Source organism: Melospiza georgiana, chromosome 3 (assembly GCF_028018845.1).
Source record: "Melospiza georgiana isolate bMelGeo1 chromosome 3, bMelGeo1.pri, whole genome shotgun sequence".
NCBI lineage: Eukaryota > Metazoa > Chordata > Aves > Passeriformes > Passerellidae > Melospiza > Melospiza georgiana.
Window position 1 is genome coordinate 109,734,177 of NC_080432.1, and position 16,196 is coordinate 109,750,372.

Sequence of the window (16,196 nt, forward strand, 5' to 3'; positions counted from 1 at the left end):
ACAGGGTATTTTATCTTAGATTTTGTAACATGATGCAAGTGCATAGCTACTAATTTACTAATATTTCAAGATATTTTCCTGAATATCGGGATGCCTCAAAGCCTGAAAATCTTAAACCTGTCTTCTTTATCCACTCTACACTGAATTTCTTGTCAAGATTCAAATTCTGAAAACATGACTCTCAAAAACAACTCTATATTTTAAACAACAACGGCCCCTGGGAATAACCCACGGGGAATTTTCGTTTTTGAAAGAGTTTTTTTTTTTAATCAAATAAGCCTTTTAAAAATTTTTAGATTGAATACTGACCAGATTTTGTCAGTGAGGACATACACACTGATTGACGTCATGAACAGGCACGTGAAGTTCTTTGCTTCCCTCTAGTGACTGCTCCAGGAAGAGATTTAACTCAATCTGCTCATTTTACTCAACTTTGGCTCAGAGATTCAGCAAAAGATTAATTTTGTGTAAAGACACGTGAGAGGTCGGTGAGATGCTGATACAGGAGATTGGTAACATATGGCAGACTTACACTGGACATGTGTTTGGTTTTGATGTAGTTTTTATGGTTTTATCAGGCAGAGATAAAATTTCAGTGTTGACAATTCAAAAACAACTGATAGAGTTGGAAGATGACCTCTAAGACGAATTTTAAAACATAATTTCAAATATTATTTAAGGTCATTTTGCCAAAAAACACTTGTAGTGAGACAGACCAGACTCAATGAATTACATGATGTTTGATTTACCAGAGGGATTACTTAGTAATTCAGGAGAATTAGATATACACATTTTCAAGTAAAGACAAGCAAACTTACACTCTGCAAGTGTTAAAAAACATGTTGCATGATATTGTATTATATTGTCCTTATCATATTACTACAACTACCTATATTTATACCAATTGTAATTCTGTTTTGTTTTTTTTTTTTTTTGTACTGACTGCAAATAAATTTAAAAGTAACAAATAATATGATTTACTTCCAAGCAATTTCATGCACATGATCTGTACCCCTATTTTCAAAGGAATAGGGGCACAGTTCTTCTCACATGGATAAGCAAATATTCCCCAGATTATTCAACGTCTTTGGTGGCATAAGCAGGTTTTATTTTTATTTAATGATGGTATAATACAAGGGCCTTTAGTGCTTCTGCATTACTTCTGTTGCCTAAACAGAGCTAAATTCTCCAAAACAGACGACAGTCCTGAGATCATCAGAATGAATGAGGGGGAAAAAGAAAAAAGAAAGAGCAATATCATTATAAAACTATTCAAACTTCAGAGATCTGCTTCATGGCAGGAGAATGATATTGGCTTTGAGAAGAGGTAGGGAACATTGTCACATAGGACTCAGGAATTTGGAACTCTACCACCAGTGAACTTGGATGAACAGCTTTGCTTTCATCATTCTCTGGTTTCCCCTGCATGTAAACCAGGGAGAATGGTATGAACTTCTGTATTAAATTGCTTTTAAATTTGCAGGTGTAAAAACTTTTAAGAGGTACATGACATAAATGAGAAAGGTTGCTGAACTTTTGCAATTTCAATTGTGCTATTTTGTACTTTTGAAAGCTGTACTAATTGGTACACACTGTTTCCTTCTACAAGTCAGCCCAAGGCCAGCATCATGGAGGATCTCCAGATCGTGTTTTTTGCATTTCTTGGTGAAGTTTCATTAAGAAAAAAACAATTGCTTTTTATTTGACTTAGTAAGATACATGAATTTTTCTGAAAACCTAGATACAAAACCAAAATATGACTGATTTTTTCCTGTAGTGAAGTTTATTCAAACTGCTCTATTATCTTTTGTCCTCATTATGCACTAAAAATCTGTCAAAAGTCCAATTATAATTTCTAAATTTGATTATGAAGATACAATCACTGGTTCTTTTTAGTTACAGTCCAGAATTTAAATTGCCTGATATTACAAGAAAACACTATATTTAGTTTGTGAAAAATCTACATTTACATAACAGCAATAAATAGCAATTGAATTCTCAACAAATGGAGTTGATTAATCACCCTGTAAGAATTAAAAAGTGAACTTATTATCAGGAATTAATTTGATTTCTTTTTTTTTGTTGTAAGTCAGTACACCATGTAAGCTCTGTTCATGGCCGTGTAGGTGTTGGTGAAGAGCAGTGTTATAAAAAAAGTACTAAATTATAAATTCCTCCCATATATAATGATTCATTTTGTGTGACTTAAGCAAAGAAAATTTTGGTCTGACTCTTTTTCAACATAAAGAAACTCCATTTATATTGTGCAATATTTCAGAATTAATTTTCTACATTACAGTATAATCTTAACAGTTTGTGAATTTAAAAGTTTTTAAATTTAGGTCTTACATGGCTTGCATGGTTCTCCACTTGATCTGATCTGATTCAAATCAGTCAAAGCCTTTTGGTTGTCTGCAAAGGAGTTTGGATCAGGTTTTTCATCTCATAGTGTTTTAATGAAATAGAACATGATTCTGTGAAGTGTTCCAAGTCTTTATGCAGGACTATCAGGAATAAAATGTGTAGGGTGCTGTTACACAGGTTCCAGTATGGAAAGTTCTTCATAAAAACAGGAGTTCCAGGAGGCATTTATCTTTCAACTTCATTAATGAACATAAGCATAGAAATTAACATAGAAAGAGAATTTTCTGCCTTGAAAAATGTGCCAGGAGTAAAGTCTCACTGTAAAGCTGGACCAACAAGACTGACTGCAGTCAGTGGAAGAATCAAAGCTTTATCTGGCATGTACTGCCAAACTATACTTACTGTCATTCAACTTCCTCAATATCTTTCTGGGGACAAAAGCAATATGACTGTGAACTAACATAAAGTAAGGAGAGGGGAAAGGCTACTATTAATATTTTCAGAAGAAAATTCTGACTTAGGATATTCTAATGATTTGATGATTAGTTTGACAGATTTTGAAAAAAGTTATTAAGAGTTGCCAAACCTATTTTCAAAGGTTTAAAGGCTAGGACAAAAAAAAAAGCCTAAACCTTTAGTGGTCCATGGTGCTAGTTTTAAAAATCAAAGTGGAGAGGAGAGAGACATAGCAGATCGGTGTTCCCTGTAAATTTTACCACCAGGCAACAAAATGCATAAGTTTTTTGTTGGTGTGCATACAAGTTTACATTGAAAAGCTGAGTTGCAGAAAATTAGCTGGTAGACTCTCATTTATTGGACTATTTCTTCAGACTGGTATCCAGGGACAACGGGAGAAAAAAAATTAAAAGCCGTAGGGGATAATTAAAAAAAAATTAATTGTACACTTTTGTTAACCCTCTTTAATGGAGGATGCTAAAATATGTCTAGAGTGTAATCAAAAAGTTATATAAATGTATGCATTTTGTCATTTTGCATATATGGGTATTCATACTTTCATATAGCTTAAGGGTAGAAAATCTAAGCCCCTGCCCATGGAAATTTGCATAGCAATATGGAAAAAAAACAGAGCAGATGTACCACTTGTCCTAATCTGAAACTGAACCAGGTCAAAATTCTTGCTATATTAAAAATTTCAGCTAATTACATTGTACTTCTTCCAACTGTACAGTCAGCAGGCACAAGCTATTATGAGCACACATATGGTCAAATAAAACACTGCCATACTGCTATAACACCCTTCTGCAGCAACTGGCAGAGAGAGCTTCAGAATACTAAAGCCCTCTCCTTACCCAGTGCTGTGAGACATTGTGCTGCACTGCATACAGATGTGGAGAACATCAGCAACAACTGACTCTGTCCTGTGGAGAGCACACGTGCCCACATTATGTCCAACACATTTCTAAAAGAACAAACACCAGCTGCACTATTTTGCTGCTCAGTTGGTGACTCTAGAAACTGCCATGTGAGACATTCCTTCCACTCTGTGGCCCAACACATCTACCCCACCTTCCCTGCCCTCACTGCAGTGGTGATAGCTGAGGGTTGCATGTGAGGGAGGTACTTGCCACATTCAGAACTGTGGCACCTTTCCAGCCTCCTACTGTGTTTTGAATTCTGCACCTGATTCAAGATTCCAGGGGCTGGGTCCTCTAAGACAAATAACTGATTTTGTCAGGCCAAACTTTCATAGATGCTAGAGATCCATTGTGCTTCTTTCGACTGGAGTAGAATGGATTGTCTTCACAGTGGCTACTATGGAGTAATGTTTTGGATTTGTGCTGAACATGGGCTTGATAATATAGAGATGTTTTTGTTACTGCTGAGCAGGGCTTACACAGAGCCAAGGCGTTCTCTGCTTTTTGTGCTGCCATGCTGGTGAGGAGGCTGGGAGTGTTTGGGAGGCTGGGAGGAGACACAGCCAGGACAGATGACCCAACTGTAGGCTGAGCTTGTTTTTGCTGTCTCCCTATCCTTTCTTGTTTTCCTCTCCAGAAAGCTGGGAAGGACAAAGAAAAGCTTTCAAGTTTTGTTTCAACTTAAAATCTTTAAAATCACTTCTGTCGTGCTAGTACCTGACCAACTCCTTTCCCTTCTCTTTGTGGACTGAGACTCTTGAACTAATGGATCACAAACAGTTCCTGACAGTGGGGATTGTTTGCTCATGCTAGGTAATGCAAAGAGAAAAGACACAACTGTTTCTGATTTTTTTTTGATTGATTGGTTTAAGAAACTTAATTGTTTCTCCTTAGAGTGTTAAGTAAAAATATTCCAAGAATTTTCCTATGAACTAGATGGAGAAGCATTCAGGATCCTGAGATTTTACTGAAGGCAACATCTGAATACATTTTCTGAAATGAGTAGGTGAAGTTATCACTCATTTCTGAGGGGGAAAAATCACCACTTATATACAACTGGTGCTACCAGCTTTGTGTAGGGAAGCTGGAACTATCAAAGGAAGCACCAGAAATCATAAAAAAGCCTGGTTTCAATCACCACAGAGAGACGTGCCCTATATTTTGGGATAATAAACTGAAATAAAATGTTGCATTATTGCATTGATTTTAATACATGACATATTATTTTGTTCTTTAGTTCCACTGTCTGGATGTTGCACACACATTTGACTAGATGCCTACAGAAGGGGCACAAGGCTGCCAGCTTGATAAATGGGCATTCTTAAAAAACATAATCAGAGGGAAGAATCACCAAATCTCATAGAAAGAACAGATGAAAAATACTTTTACTGAAGTAAGGATGACAAAATTGTCACAGACATCAATGGCAGTAGAATAAGTTTGATGATCTGGTGTGATTAAACATCTCAGAGATCCAGAACTTTCTTCAAGGATGGAAGTTAGAGAACTGTAATCATTATTCAATCTCCTGAAATCATGTCCAAATCCAGGTAGATAAAGCCTTCCTTGCTGCTGGAGAAGTATTAAACTGACAAGATCAGTGGAAGGAGTATCATTTACCAAATGTGAATTTCCAATGCAGATAAAGGTGTGGGAGAAGTGGCTAAAAAGGTGGAAAAACCCATTAGAGGTTGCTGCTGGCTGGATACCAATGATAAAAGCAAACACAGTTTTCATCTGAAAACCACTTAATTTAAAATACCTGACTCATGACAGACTATTGATTAGTTAAGCACCCTCAGCTAAAGCAGACTACTTTTTGTTGGGTTTATTCCAAAACGCTTGCCAAGTCCTGGTTATGCAAAAATTATCCTGTTTGGAAGGACATGAGTACATCACAGCTCTCTAGGATTTGCAATGTGAATTAGGCTATTAATCCATCAAATCCAGTTGCCTGCTGGTGAAGACAATTAATTCCTGAAGCTTAGAAAAAGTAGAAAAATAAAAGAAAACCAAGCCACCAAAAACCCAACATAATCATGAGCACCTAACCAATTGTATAGTCCTCTACATATTTATTTGTTTACATTTATAAGTGATAGAAATTGACTCAGCATTATAGAGCTTTCATAATTTAAAAACTCACAGTGTCAAAGTACAAATTCTGAAATATTCCTAACCAAATACAAATACAAATAAAATGGTCCAAATGAAAAAGGAAACAAAATAATAAAAATGACGAAAATGTATTTTGAATAAGCTAAGAGATATTCTCCAAAGGGATGGATGAAAAAAGTAGAAGTTTGCTCTTGCTCTTGCACATTCTGATAAGAGATAATGTCACATTCTCAAAAAATATCACACATACATTTTCAAAAGAAGTGACACTGGTGTCCGTGCAGACCTTGCTGCATCACATCTTATTGGGAATATTTCAGGGTTCAAATCACTTTAAAAAAATGGACAAGTCTCCAAGAATTCCCCCAGTCTTCATATTTTCTAACATATTCAATATCTAATATTAAATAATATGCCTAGAAAAGATATCCTTCAGAACACAAAAGCACACGTTTCTCCCTCAAAACCTCAGACTATTTTATGTAAGCTTTATGTGAATTTTAGATGTTTCACAAGTTTACTTTTCAATCTAGATTCCAAATCATATTGAAAGCAGTACATATATGTAGCACTGAACTTCTCCATAAAAAATACTAAGAGAAATGCAAAACAAGTGGCAAGTACAAAATGCATTTGTTTGCAACTACTTCACACATTCCTCCCAAATACCTGAATAAAATATTTTAATCACATTGTTAAATATGCAGCATGGTGTTGGAGTTTTTTTTAGCAGTCTAATTATACTCAAATGTGCCTTTGACATTCTGGACTGGAACAGTGAAATCAGAGCATGTGCTCTAAATACACAGTACTGAAAGTAACCCATATAAAAAATTATAAACAAAGCACTGTATCACTCATGTATAAGCAAAATACTGTGAAGAGAAAACAAAGAATGTGGTCCAAATCTTTTGCATTTTATGTGCTCCTAATAATGCATAATAGGAAGTATGTACTTCATTCCACAGATTTAATGGAAATTGAATACTGTGATGTTACTGGCAAATTATGATTCTTTGTAGAGGCACAGACCATGGTACTACTTGTATTTGGAAAGATTTCTAGTATCATGTCCAAAGTTTCACATTTCTGTACTATAATGCGGTTTCTCAGCCATCGGTGTGCTGGTGTAAATCCAAGCTCAAGGATAAAAACACTCACAAAATCACAAAAATCATGCAATTCTAACACGGTAGATAAGTCTGTATTATAAGACATATAAAATATACCTGGATAAGAAGTACAACATCACCTTTAAAAAACAATAACCTGGCAACCATACAGGGATCCTTCTTGAAACACCTAATCTGCATTGATGCAAAGCTCATCTTGACCTTAACGGGAAATTTACTGTGAAAGATTAACGCAGCAAATTACAACTGCACAAGCTTGGGATCAATTTTAAACCACAACTGGATTTTACCAATTTGCTTTCTTAGAGCAACATTATATTTTTTGCTATAGAAGGGAAAGAGATATTTATTTTTTGCTATAGAAGGGAAACAATTTTATCGACTAAAAAATGTAGAAGACTAATAGTAAGATTTCACTGCTTAGTATACAGCTATTATTTTAATGAATTTAAATGAAAATTTGAGCCTACTAAAATGAAGATTGCTGTGGGGATCACACTTGAAAATTGTATTTCTCCCTGCAGTAACAGAAATGGGAGTCTTCCTTAGTTATTTGTCTCATCGTTTACCCACTTGCCTGTTGCTCAGCAACTACCATGAAGGAACTACAGTCCTTAGCCATTCTAATTTTAACCTTGAGAAAGCAAAATAAAATTACTATGTGAATAGTCTCTTTCTGGTGATATATTGCAATATTTCAGTTTTTATAACTGCATAAAGGAAACCAAGTGACTGGAGAATTCAGTACTTCCACTCTGTCAAAGGTTCACTTTCTCTGTCCTTGTATCAACCCGTTTACTGACCAACTATTTAAATATTGTTAGGTACTTTGTAATATTTGAGCTGTAGCAATAGAAGCAAAAATCTGTCACTTACATTCTTGAATCATCCCACAGCACACAGTAGGGATTCAATGTGCCCTAAGAAGAAAACAAACAGACCTATTAGTTACCTGTATGCAAAAAATACTTGTCATGCTTGACCTAAAAATTTGTTTGGTTCTCCTCCTACAGGATCGTCCTCATACTCTGATGAATTGATGCCACTGAAATGGCAAAAGCTTAATTCTTATTTTGAAGGCACTTGAACCTCAGAGCAGAGTATATGTGCATTCTCTGCTTAGATAAGGAAAGCATAAAGTTGTTTATTTGGTATATCCTAGTGGAAGTAAAATATGAGATAATAGTTAATCTATTAGGAGATTTGACTGAACATTTCTGGTATTTTTAGAGGAAGTACTTTAGACCTCTTAGGAACTAGGATGTCAAAATCAGTAATGGTTTTAAAAAGTTTAAGCATATGTTGGGCAAAATGTACTGAGGTTGGGATTTCAGATTCCAGACCCCACATTCAGTGTCCAAAGGTTTTGTCAATTAAGTGCTCAATCAGCATTGGTTTTCTCAAAATATAGGGGTTTTTTTGTTTGTGGTTGAGCTTTACAATACCAGCTCTCATCTATTCAAAGTCTGTGGAAAATTTCTGATTTGATTTAGAACAGAATGGGAATCTAGTACTTTATTACAAATCACTGAACAATGGTGAACTTTTTGGGAAATTGAATTATCTGTAAAATTGTTCATTTTTATTTTGTTGCCTAGGAAGTGTAGAGACAAAACAAAAATTCCTTCAGAAGTACTCAAAATGGAAGCACTATATTCCTGTTCACCATAAGCATTAGATGTTCCCAGGAGTCAGAACTACATAAAAAATTATATAAAATTTGGAATAAAAATATATTTTTAAAAAATCATAAGTGATTTGAAGAAACAGGTGGAATTCACTATTTGTGGATGTCAATGCTAGTGATGAGTGTAGATGCAGTAGATATAAAGGTACTTTCATATAAACAAAGTACACCTTAATATTTTATTCTCAAAAATGATTTATTTATAGGGAAGCATGGCAACCTGTAAAGTAAAAATCTGTTAAATATTTAAATTATTCCATCTACCTCTTTGTCAAAGATAAAAAAGGTCCTTTTGGAGGTGCTTGTGAGAAAGGCATTTAGGGAATTTTTGAATCTCTACTTCAGTATTTTGCTGACTGCATTGAATTTTATGAGTAGAATATAAATATTTAAAACCAACATATACTTATGGCACTTTATATTTACATAGCACTGTACAAACATAAATAAAGGATGCTGCATCCCCTGAAGTATTTACAATATAAAGAAGAGGAAGGGGAAGAGGGCACAGGACAAAGCAGTGGATAATAGGGCAACTGAGATTTGGAGAGCAGGTCCTGCATCACTTGCCAGGAGCTTTCAGGTACATTGATAGAAGGGTAAGAATTGGGAACAAAAGAATATCAGAGCAGAATTAAATTTTCTTTAAAATGTAATTTTATAAAGATTATTAATTTGTATCGTAAGTCTCGGTGAAGAAGTTTTACTTAAAATCTGATACAGCTATATGCACATTAAAACATACTTCTACAGCTGCATCATAGTAAGGCTCTGCATCTCTCAGATCTAAGACTTGCCTTTCCAAGCAATGGAAATAATACACTTCATGCTGGCTATTCCCACAATGCAAATAGAATGAATACAAAAACACTTTCAGCAAAAAATGTCCATTATAAAGAAATCTACAAAATAGAGGGGAATAAAAACCTTTGCAGAAAACTGAAACACGATAAAATTGCTGTCGGATCACACACTTTACTCTCTTTGAAATGTATTCAAATGGAAAGAAAGAGTTTGTTTGGCCACTGCAGTCGTTAAAGAGAGATTAGGCAGAAACATGGGAAGCAGGATAAATATTACTCCTGTTCCACAAGAAAGTCTTGTGGGAGGGTTTGTTCCACCAGAAGTGGCAGCTTGTAAGGGCACAGCACCCTTTTAGGACTTCTTCCTCTTTTGATACTTGATGAAACACCCTTCAAGCACCGCAGGGACCATGAAGTGCTTGTTTCTGTATTTGCTTCTTTGCCTTTACTCTGTTGCTCCCTTTTTCACAGCCCTTCTGGGGGACCTCCAGGCAATGTTGCATTGCTGCTGTAGGGCTGCCCCCATCAGCCATGGCTGTCTGAGAGGGCAGTGCTCTCACCAGCTAATTCCCCAGCTGTACCTAAGGAAGCAGCTACTGTGTTCATTGGTGTTTTCAACTGCTGGAGCATTGATTTGTACACTACAGTACATTATCTGGGTATCTCAAAAATGTGTGTGAGTGTGTATGTGTATGTATCTCTGTCAGGCACATAAAACTGAACTTTTGAGATGTGACTGGCAACTCTGACAGCAATCCAGCACCGTGCCAACTGTGTTTTGTAGCCAGGGCTTTCAGTCACAATGAAAGTTTCCTGTCCTATGCTACTGCTGGCCTGTTATTGCAGTGGCCCTGGAGTAAACTTCTGTGCTGTCAGAAGGTGAGAGTTCATATTCTCTCTAGAATAAATAGGATTCTGTTTGAGTTATGCATATTTTTAAAAGATTGCTTTGGTGTCCCTTTAACCAATCTACTGTAAAATGTGGCCACTATTCCTCTACATGTTCACAGTTTATAAGACCAAATACCACATTCTCTAAATCACAGATCTCATAATATTCTGAATTGAAAGGAGTCCACAAGGATCATCAAGCTCAACTCTTAAGTGAATGGCCACATGGGGATTGAAGCCACAACCTTGCTGATATTTGTTATTAGCATAATGCCCTGACCAACTGAGCAATAATGCATTGCAACCCAGATTCCACTCTGGTCAGCTTTCTTTTATACTTGTATTTATTTACAAATCCAAATACCATGCAATGTATCTCAAATAGCACATGCAGTTGTGGTTTGCACTTCCTCCAAAAGATAATCCAGCAGTTTTGTTAATAAACTAGATAAAAAATTAAGACATTATTATAAATTTTGAATAAATTGGTATTTTAAGCCTGATTTTAATTAACCATATTCACTCTTTTTAAATGATCCATTTGCCCATCTTTTTTCATAATATCTACTTAATTTAGGCAATAGATAAGGAGGTGAAAGAACAAATGTGTGGATATACTCCTATGTACTAGTAGGCATGCTCTACAAAATGCTTAAAATATCATCATTAAATTAATTTGCAAACAAACTGTTCTGAATAAATGAACCGCATTTGTAAGAACAAAGGTTTGGAAAGAACAAATATAATACTGAGACATTAAAAAAAATCAGATGAAAGAGAACATATTTTCTCTTTAATAATTAATCTATTTAACTGACATAATGTTTAATCTATGAGCCAATAATGTATAATGTTCCAATATTAAAGATATTTTAACAATGGTTTTATCTTGATGTATGTACATGAAGCTCATTCTATGGAAATATATTATAATAGAATAAATCCTTACTTTCAGCTGAAAAAATTACAGCAAAGAATTGGATTCTAAAGGAATAGTCAAATTTAAAAATTATTATTTCTGTGCATCTTCAGCCTTATTTCTTTAGTTTCATTTATTGAAAAAAGTTTCATTATGAAGGCTAAGTCTTGAACACAAGTGACAAAATGTTTGAAGATATTAAAATTATATAACTGATTTTGTATTCACAGATTTTCTGAAGCAATATATTGTCATTGTATCTGTCAATCCAACCTGTATATTCAGATGGATTGAGATCCTACATAAATATAGCATGCATGAAAATTTGATCCAAGCACTTGATGCTTCTCTGGATTATAAGACAAAAACTGAACCAAAAAAGAGAAATTATCTGATATGTATTGGAAAGGTTATTATCATTTTGCTTTGGCAAGACACTAGCTCATACAATATTAATTAATATTCTGTTACTGAAAGATTGCCAAAGCAAAGTGACAATCAGTGTCTCTAATCTGATCTTTTGTAACAATGAAGTTTAATTTCCAAGTTTTTCAAACTTGGCAAAAACTTGCTCTGTAAATTAATCAAAGGGATTGATAAAAAAGAGTTGAAAGAGAAAGTGCTCTCTAAGAATTTTGTAGAACATCACTTTCTGGGGTGAGCAGTTCAACCTTTTATTAGTCTATTCTTGCCTGTGTTGTGCTTGTTTTATTAGCTTGTGTTTGGTCTAGAAATATTTTCAATGCTTACGAGTTTTATTTTTTTTATTTACATTGCTTATGAGTATTATTTTCTTATAGAATTTTAAAACTTCTTTTCTTGCATGTGACCAAATTATTGAGAAGTTTTTTCTTACCTGTTACCCCACATGCCACCTTACCTGTTACTTTTGCAAGCAGTGATTTCAGTTTCAAAATATAAATGTCATATTCTGCAATTTGTGTAATAGCCCCTCAATCATTGTTAAAATAATTGATTATAAAATCTAGCATTGAAAATTACCATAAATTGTTCTTAATAATGGTCATAGTAAAATTAAAACAAGTAGTCTATTTCAAGGGTGATTGGTTTTTCCTCTGATGTATAGGATTAATTTGTGTTTACTTCCGCTAATATTTTGTAATATCTTTAGTAAAATATCAGACAGAAACAAAAGTTATCTTAAAATTATGTTTCTCCTAATATAGACAATGAAATCTAGGTCTGAAGGAAAATAAAACAAAACAGAAAATTATATCTACATGTCCTAAACCATCTTATAAATAAATTGAAACAGAGAACCATAAAATCCCAAATCGACACAATTCTTCATCAATACACTTTTAGTGTTGTTGAAAGGTAATGAGTCAGCTCAGCTTATGTTCTTCTGTTCCTTTTTCTCTGCCAAACTGTCATTAAGATGCTCTTTGCATTGGTTTTTTTCTGGGAACTAAATGGCAGGTCAGAATGACCATTGATGGCAAAATAATTTTTTCTAACCTTGAGTAAAATGTTAATGAAAGATCTAGAGTTCAAAAAGTTTTCTTCATGCTTTTGACCAGACTCACTACTTCAATTTTGCTACTGAATGAAATATTTGGAAAGTCTCTAGGTGAATTGTATCTATATAACCACTTAAGTAAGTAGTTTTAAACTTAAAAATTACAGCTTTAAAGATTTTTGCATATCAATACTATTTTCAAAAGTTTGAGTAACTGTCTCTTCTAACTGACTCTTTATGACTTTATTCAAAGCTAATGCTAGCTCTTAAAGCATAAACAGAGAGAGTTTATATATTGTGCCTTCACACAAATAAGCCCCATGTTTGCTATTTAACATTATTTTCCCAGCATTGTATATGACAAAATTTTTCCACAAAAGATGCATTTTATTCTCCCAGTGAGCACTGGGAGACTGCTAAAAACAGAAAGAAAAAAATCTTTATATTTTCATATATTTGGAAATAAAGGCCTTTTTTTTTTTTTTTCACATTTATAACCTTTTTAATGTGAGATTAAAGCCTGAAACGTGTAGAATTTAAATGATTGCACAAAAAAATCTCAGGCATTTATGAGGACTGTAAGCTAAATTGGAACCCAAGCATTTTTTCAGTATGCTATAATGGGTTAAGTAAAAACTGGCTTCTGTAAAATAATGAAAGAAAGGAAGAAAGTGCCTGAAGAACAATTATAGCTCTGTGACCTATGCAGGGAGCAAAAGGTTAAGTAGCCAGTTCAATAATACATTTTCAATTGTAACCATGAATGCATTTAATGGAAACTATTCACTAGAAATTGCTGTTTAACAAAAACCCTCTACATTCACAAAACAGCAATTAATTTTGTTTGGTTTATATGGATGCATGAAACAAGTACACATTCCTTTCAAAGATGGCTACATTATTCCTGGGCTTAAATTTTAGAAGTTAAACTGCTTTTTATTACCTGATATTTAAAACACCACTTTTCTCTCATTTGATCTGGCAACTACTCTTGTAAAAGCATATCAACTATCCTTGTACTTACATTAGAGAGGTGGGCCAGCTCTATCTCCAGGAAAGAATCTGTAGTTTTAGGCTCAGGTCGTATAGTAACAACAATGATTTTTGAATTAACAACTGTAAAATTCCTGTAAGAAAATGCAAAAATTGAAAATTTAAGTGGTCATAAGGTTAAATGAGACTTCAAATACTACATCTTAAGATTTCATCAGGTATTTTCTGTGACTTTAGTTAACAAATATTAAGGGAGAATATAATTTGTTGAAAGTGGTGAAAACATTTATTTCCAACTGTACTCCACACATTGAAGACTGAAAAGCACCAATGATGCAGAACTGCAATTCCTTAAATTGCTATTTATCGATTAGAAGAATGCATTGGTAACACAAACATTCTATGCATGTTTGAGTGTGTCCCATCTATACTAGACGTGTTTTATAAAAGACAGTCATTTTTCTTCCCAGGTGCTGTGCTGGGGTGTTTTCTGACCGTTAACAGTAGGACTGTGAAGATGGATGAGTGCAATGGGAGACTGTACAGTTCTGTTGATTCTGTGCTCATGAAAAAAACATACCTGTTTCCAATTCTAAAAAATTGTATTTGGTATTTGAGTGGGCAATTTCATCAGCTAAATACTGTTCAGAATTTAAACTACAATTGTGCCCTGACAGAAATCCTGCCAAAACAAATGAATTTTTTCTCATATGTGAGATTAGATTTGGTCTTATGTTACTGTACCAGGTTATGCAGAATAATAACTTTCTGTCAATTTTTCTAATGCATCATCAATTTATTTTTTCATCTAAAATGTGGAACGCTATGTATCATAGCAACCTTTCAGGACAGACCTAGTAATGCCAAGGTTATGCTAATACAGCCATAAAGACATGCTGACATGTTCATGTCTGAGATCTTTGCTTCTTATGACCCCATCAGGTCTAGAATGACCATCAGTTATCAGCCTGACTGTTTCTGGTGATCATTATGGTATTTACTTTTGTGTCATGCTGCTTTCCACACCTCACAGAAATGTCATCAAAGGATGTTTTCAAAGGATGTTATCAAAGAAGAAACAAAACAGTTTAGATCTAATTCTAATAGCATAAATATTCTTTTGCTTCTGTTGTTGTTTAATTGCTTATTTTCTCTAGGGAGTTTGTATTTAGAAGAGAATTCCATTTTGCTGGATCATTGAAACAGGAATTGCCATGGCTACCGTAATAGAAACAGCTCAGCAGGCATTTCATTCAGCACAAGGAATGAAATTGTACTTCTGGGGCAAGGTACAAGTTCTAGTCCAATTTTACTCAGCCAAATCACATAATGTAAATATAATGGAACTGACTTTCTATTTTACTTAATTCCTATTTCTTCACTTCGGTTAAACTTTAAATCTCACACACTATTGACAAAAATGTATCTATCAGGTTAAAATGTAAAGTTTAGCTAATTTTCAGAGCATTCTGTTGAGTTATAGTAGCTGAATATCTGTAATTATTGAAATAGAACCAACTTCCCCCAAAGTAAATAAAACTCTAAATAAATAAAATACTTTTTTAGTATGTGATTTTTAATGTGTGATTTCTCTAACACATCATGACAAGAGAAAATGGCACTTACTATTTATCCAGAGATTACATCAATTTTGGAAATTCATGCAAACTATTGTAAATACTGCTACTTCAGTACTCTTTTACAGTCAGTCTTTGTGATTTAAAATGTTTTCCTTGGTCTATCATCTCCTTTTGGTACAGTTCTAACAGTTCTGGGGTGAGATCTGAAGGCACATCTAAGCATCTAGTTTGTAACTTCAGTATATTCATTTTACCTCAGTATCATTAAAACTCTACCAATCCCCTTACATTCACAAGAGCCCCTAGCAAACATAAGTCCCTACATCACTGTGAAATGAAAACTGCATCCCTCATTGCTGCCCTGTCTGGGCTGAATGCCTGCTTGCATATTTCATATTTAACTGCTTGGACAGTCCCTGGAAGAATAGTCTGTCAAGTATATTCTAAAGTACATTCTAAACTCACCCAGCATATTAAGATGCCTCTAAATTAAATCTCAAAGCTTTGTAGTAAAAAAAAATTCAAAAATTTGAAAAAAATCTCAAAACCACTGGTGCAGTGTCACTGCTATCTCTGTTGAAGATATTTTTTGTAAAAAACAGCCTAGTTTTGAGAACACTTATCCAGGAATTTAAGTAATCAGCTTTTACAAAAAGTCCTTGGACATTTAAGCTTCAGTCCCTCTAATGTTGCGAATGACACAGAATGGGGATGATCCATCTCACACTTGGGAAAGTGCATTATATTACAGATTTTTTATACTGGAGAGTGACTCCACCATTAAGCTCCTTCTCCTTCATCAAAAATAATCTAAAATTCAACGTAAATGAGAAATGAAATTTTACAGGATGG

The 16,196-nt window shown here is 34.3% G+C and overlaps 1 protein-coding gene across 11 annotated transcripts in view; it reads right to left on the bottom strand.

Annotated features, from left to right (window-relative positions):
- Nucleotides 1-16,196, bottom strand: part of ADGRB3 (adhesion G protein-coupled receptor B3) — a 447,992-nt gene that overhangs the window by 166,031 nt on the left and 265,765 nt on the right. For all 11 annotated transcript variants that reach the window (XM_058019377.1, XM_058019384.1, XM_058019383.1 and 8 more), the window contains 2 exons: nt 13,796-13,898; nt 7,868-7,911 (listed from right to left, as the gene is read on the bottom strand). In XM_058019377.1, the coding sequence (XP_057875360.1) occupies nt 7,868-7,911; nt 13,796-13,898 (147 nt within the window). The remainder of the gene's footprint in view (nt 1-7,867; nt 7,912-13,795; nt 13,899-16,196) is intronic.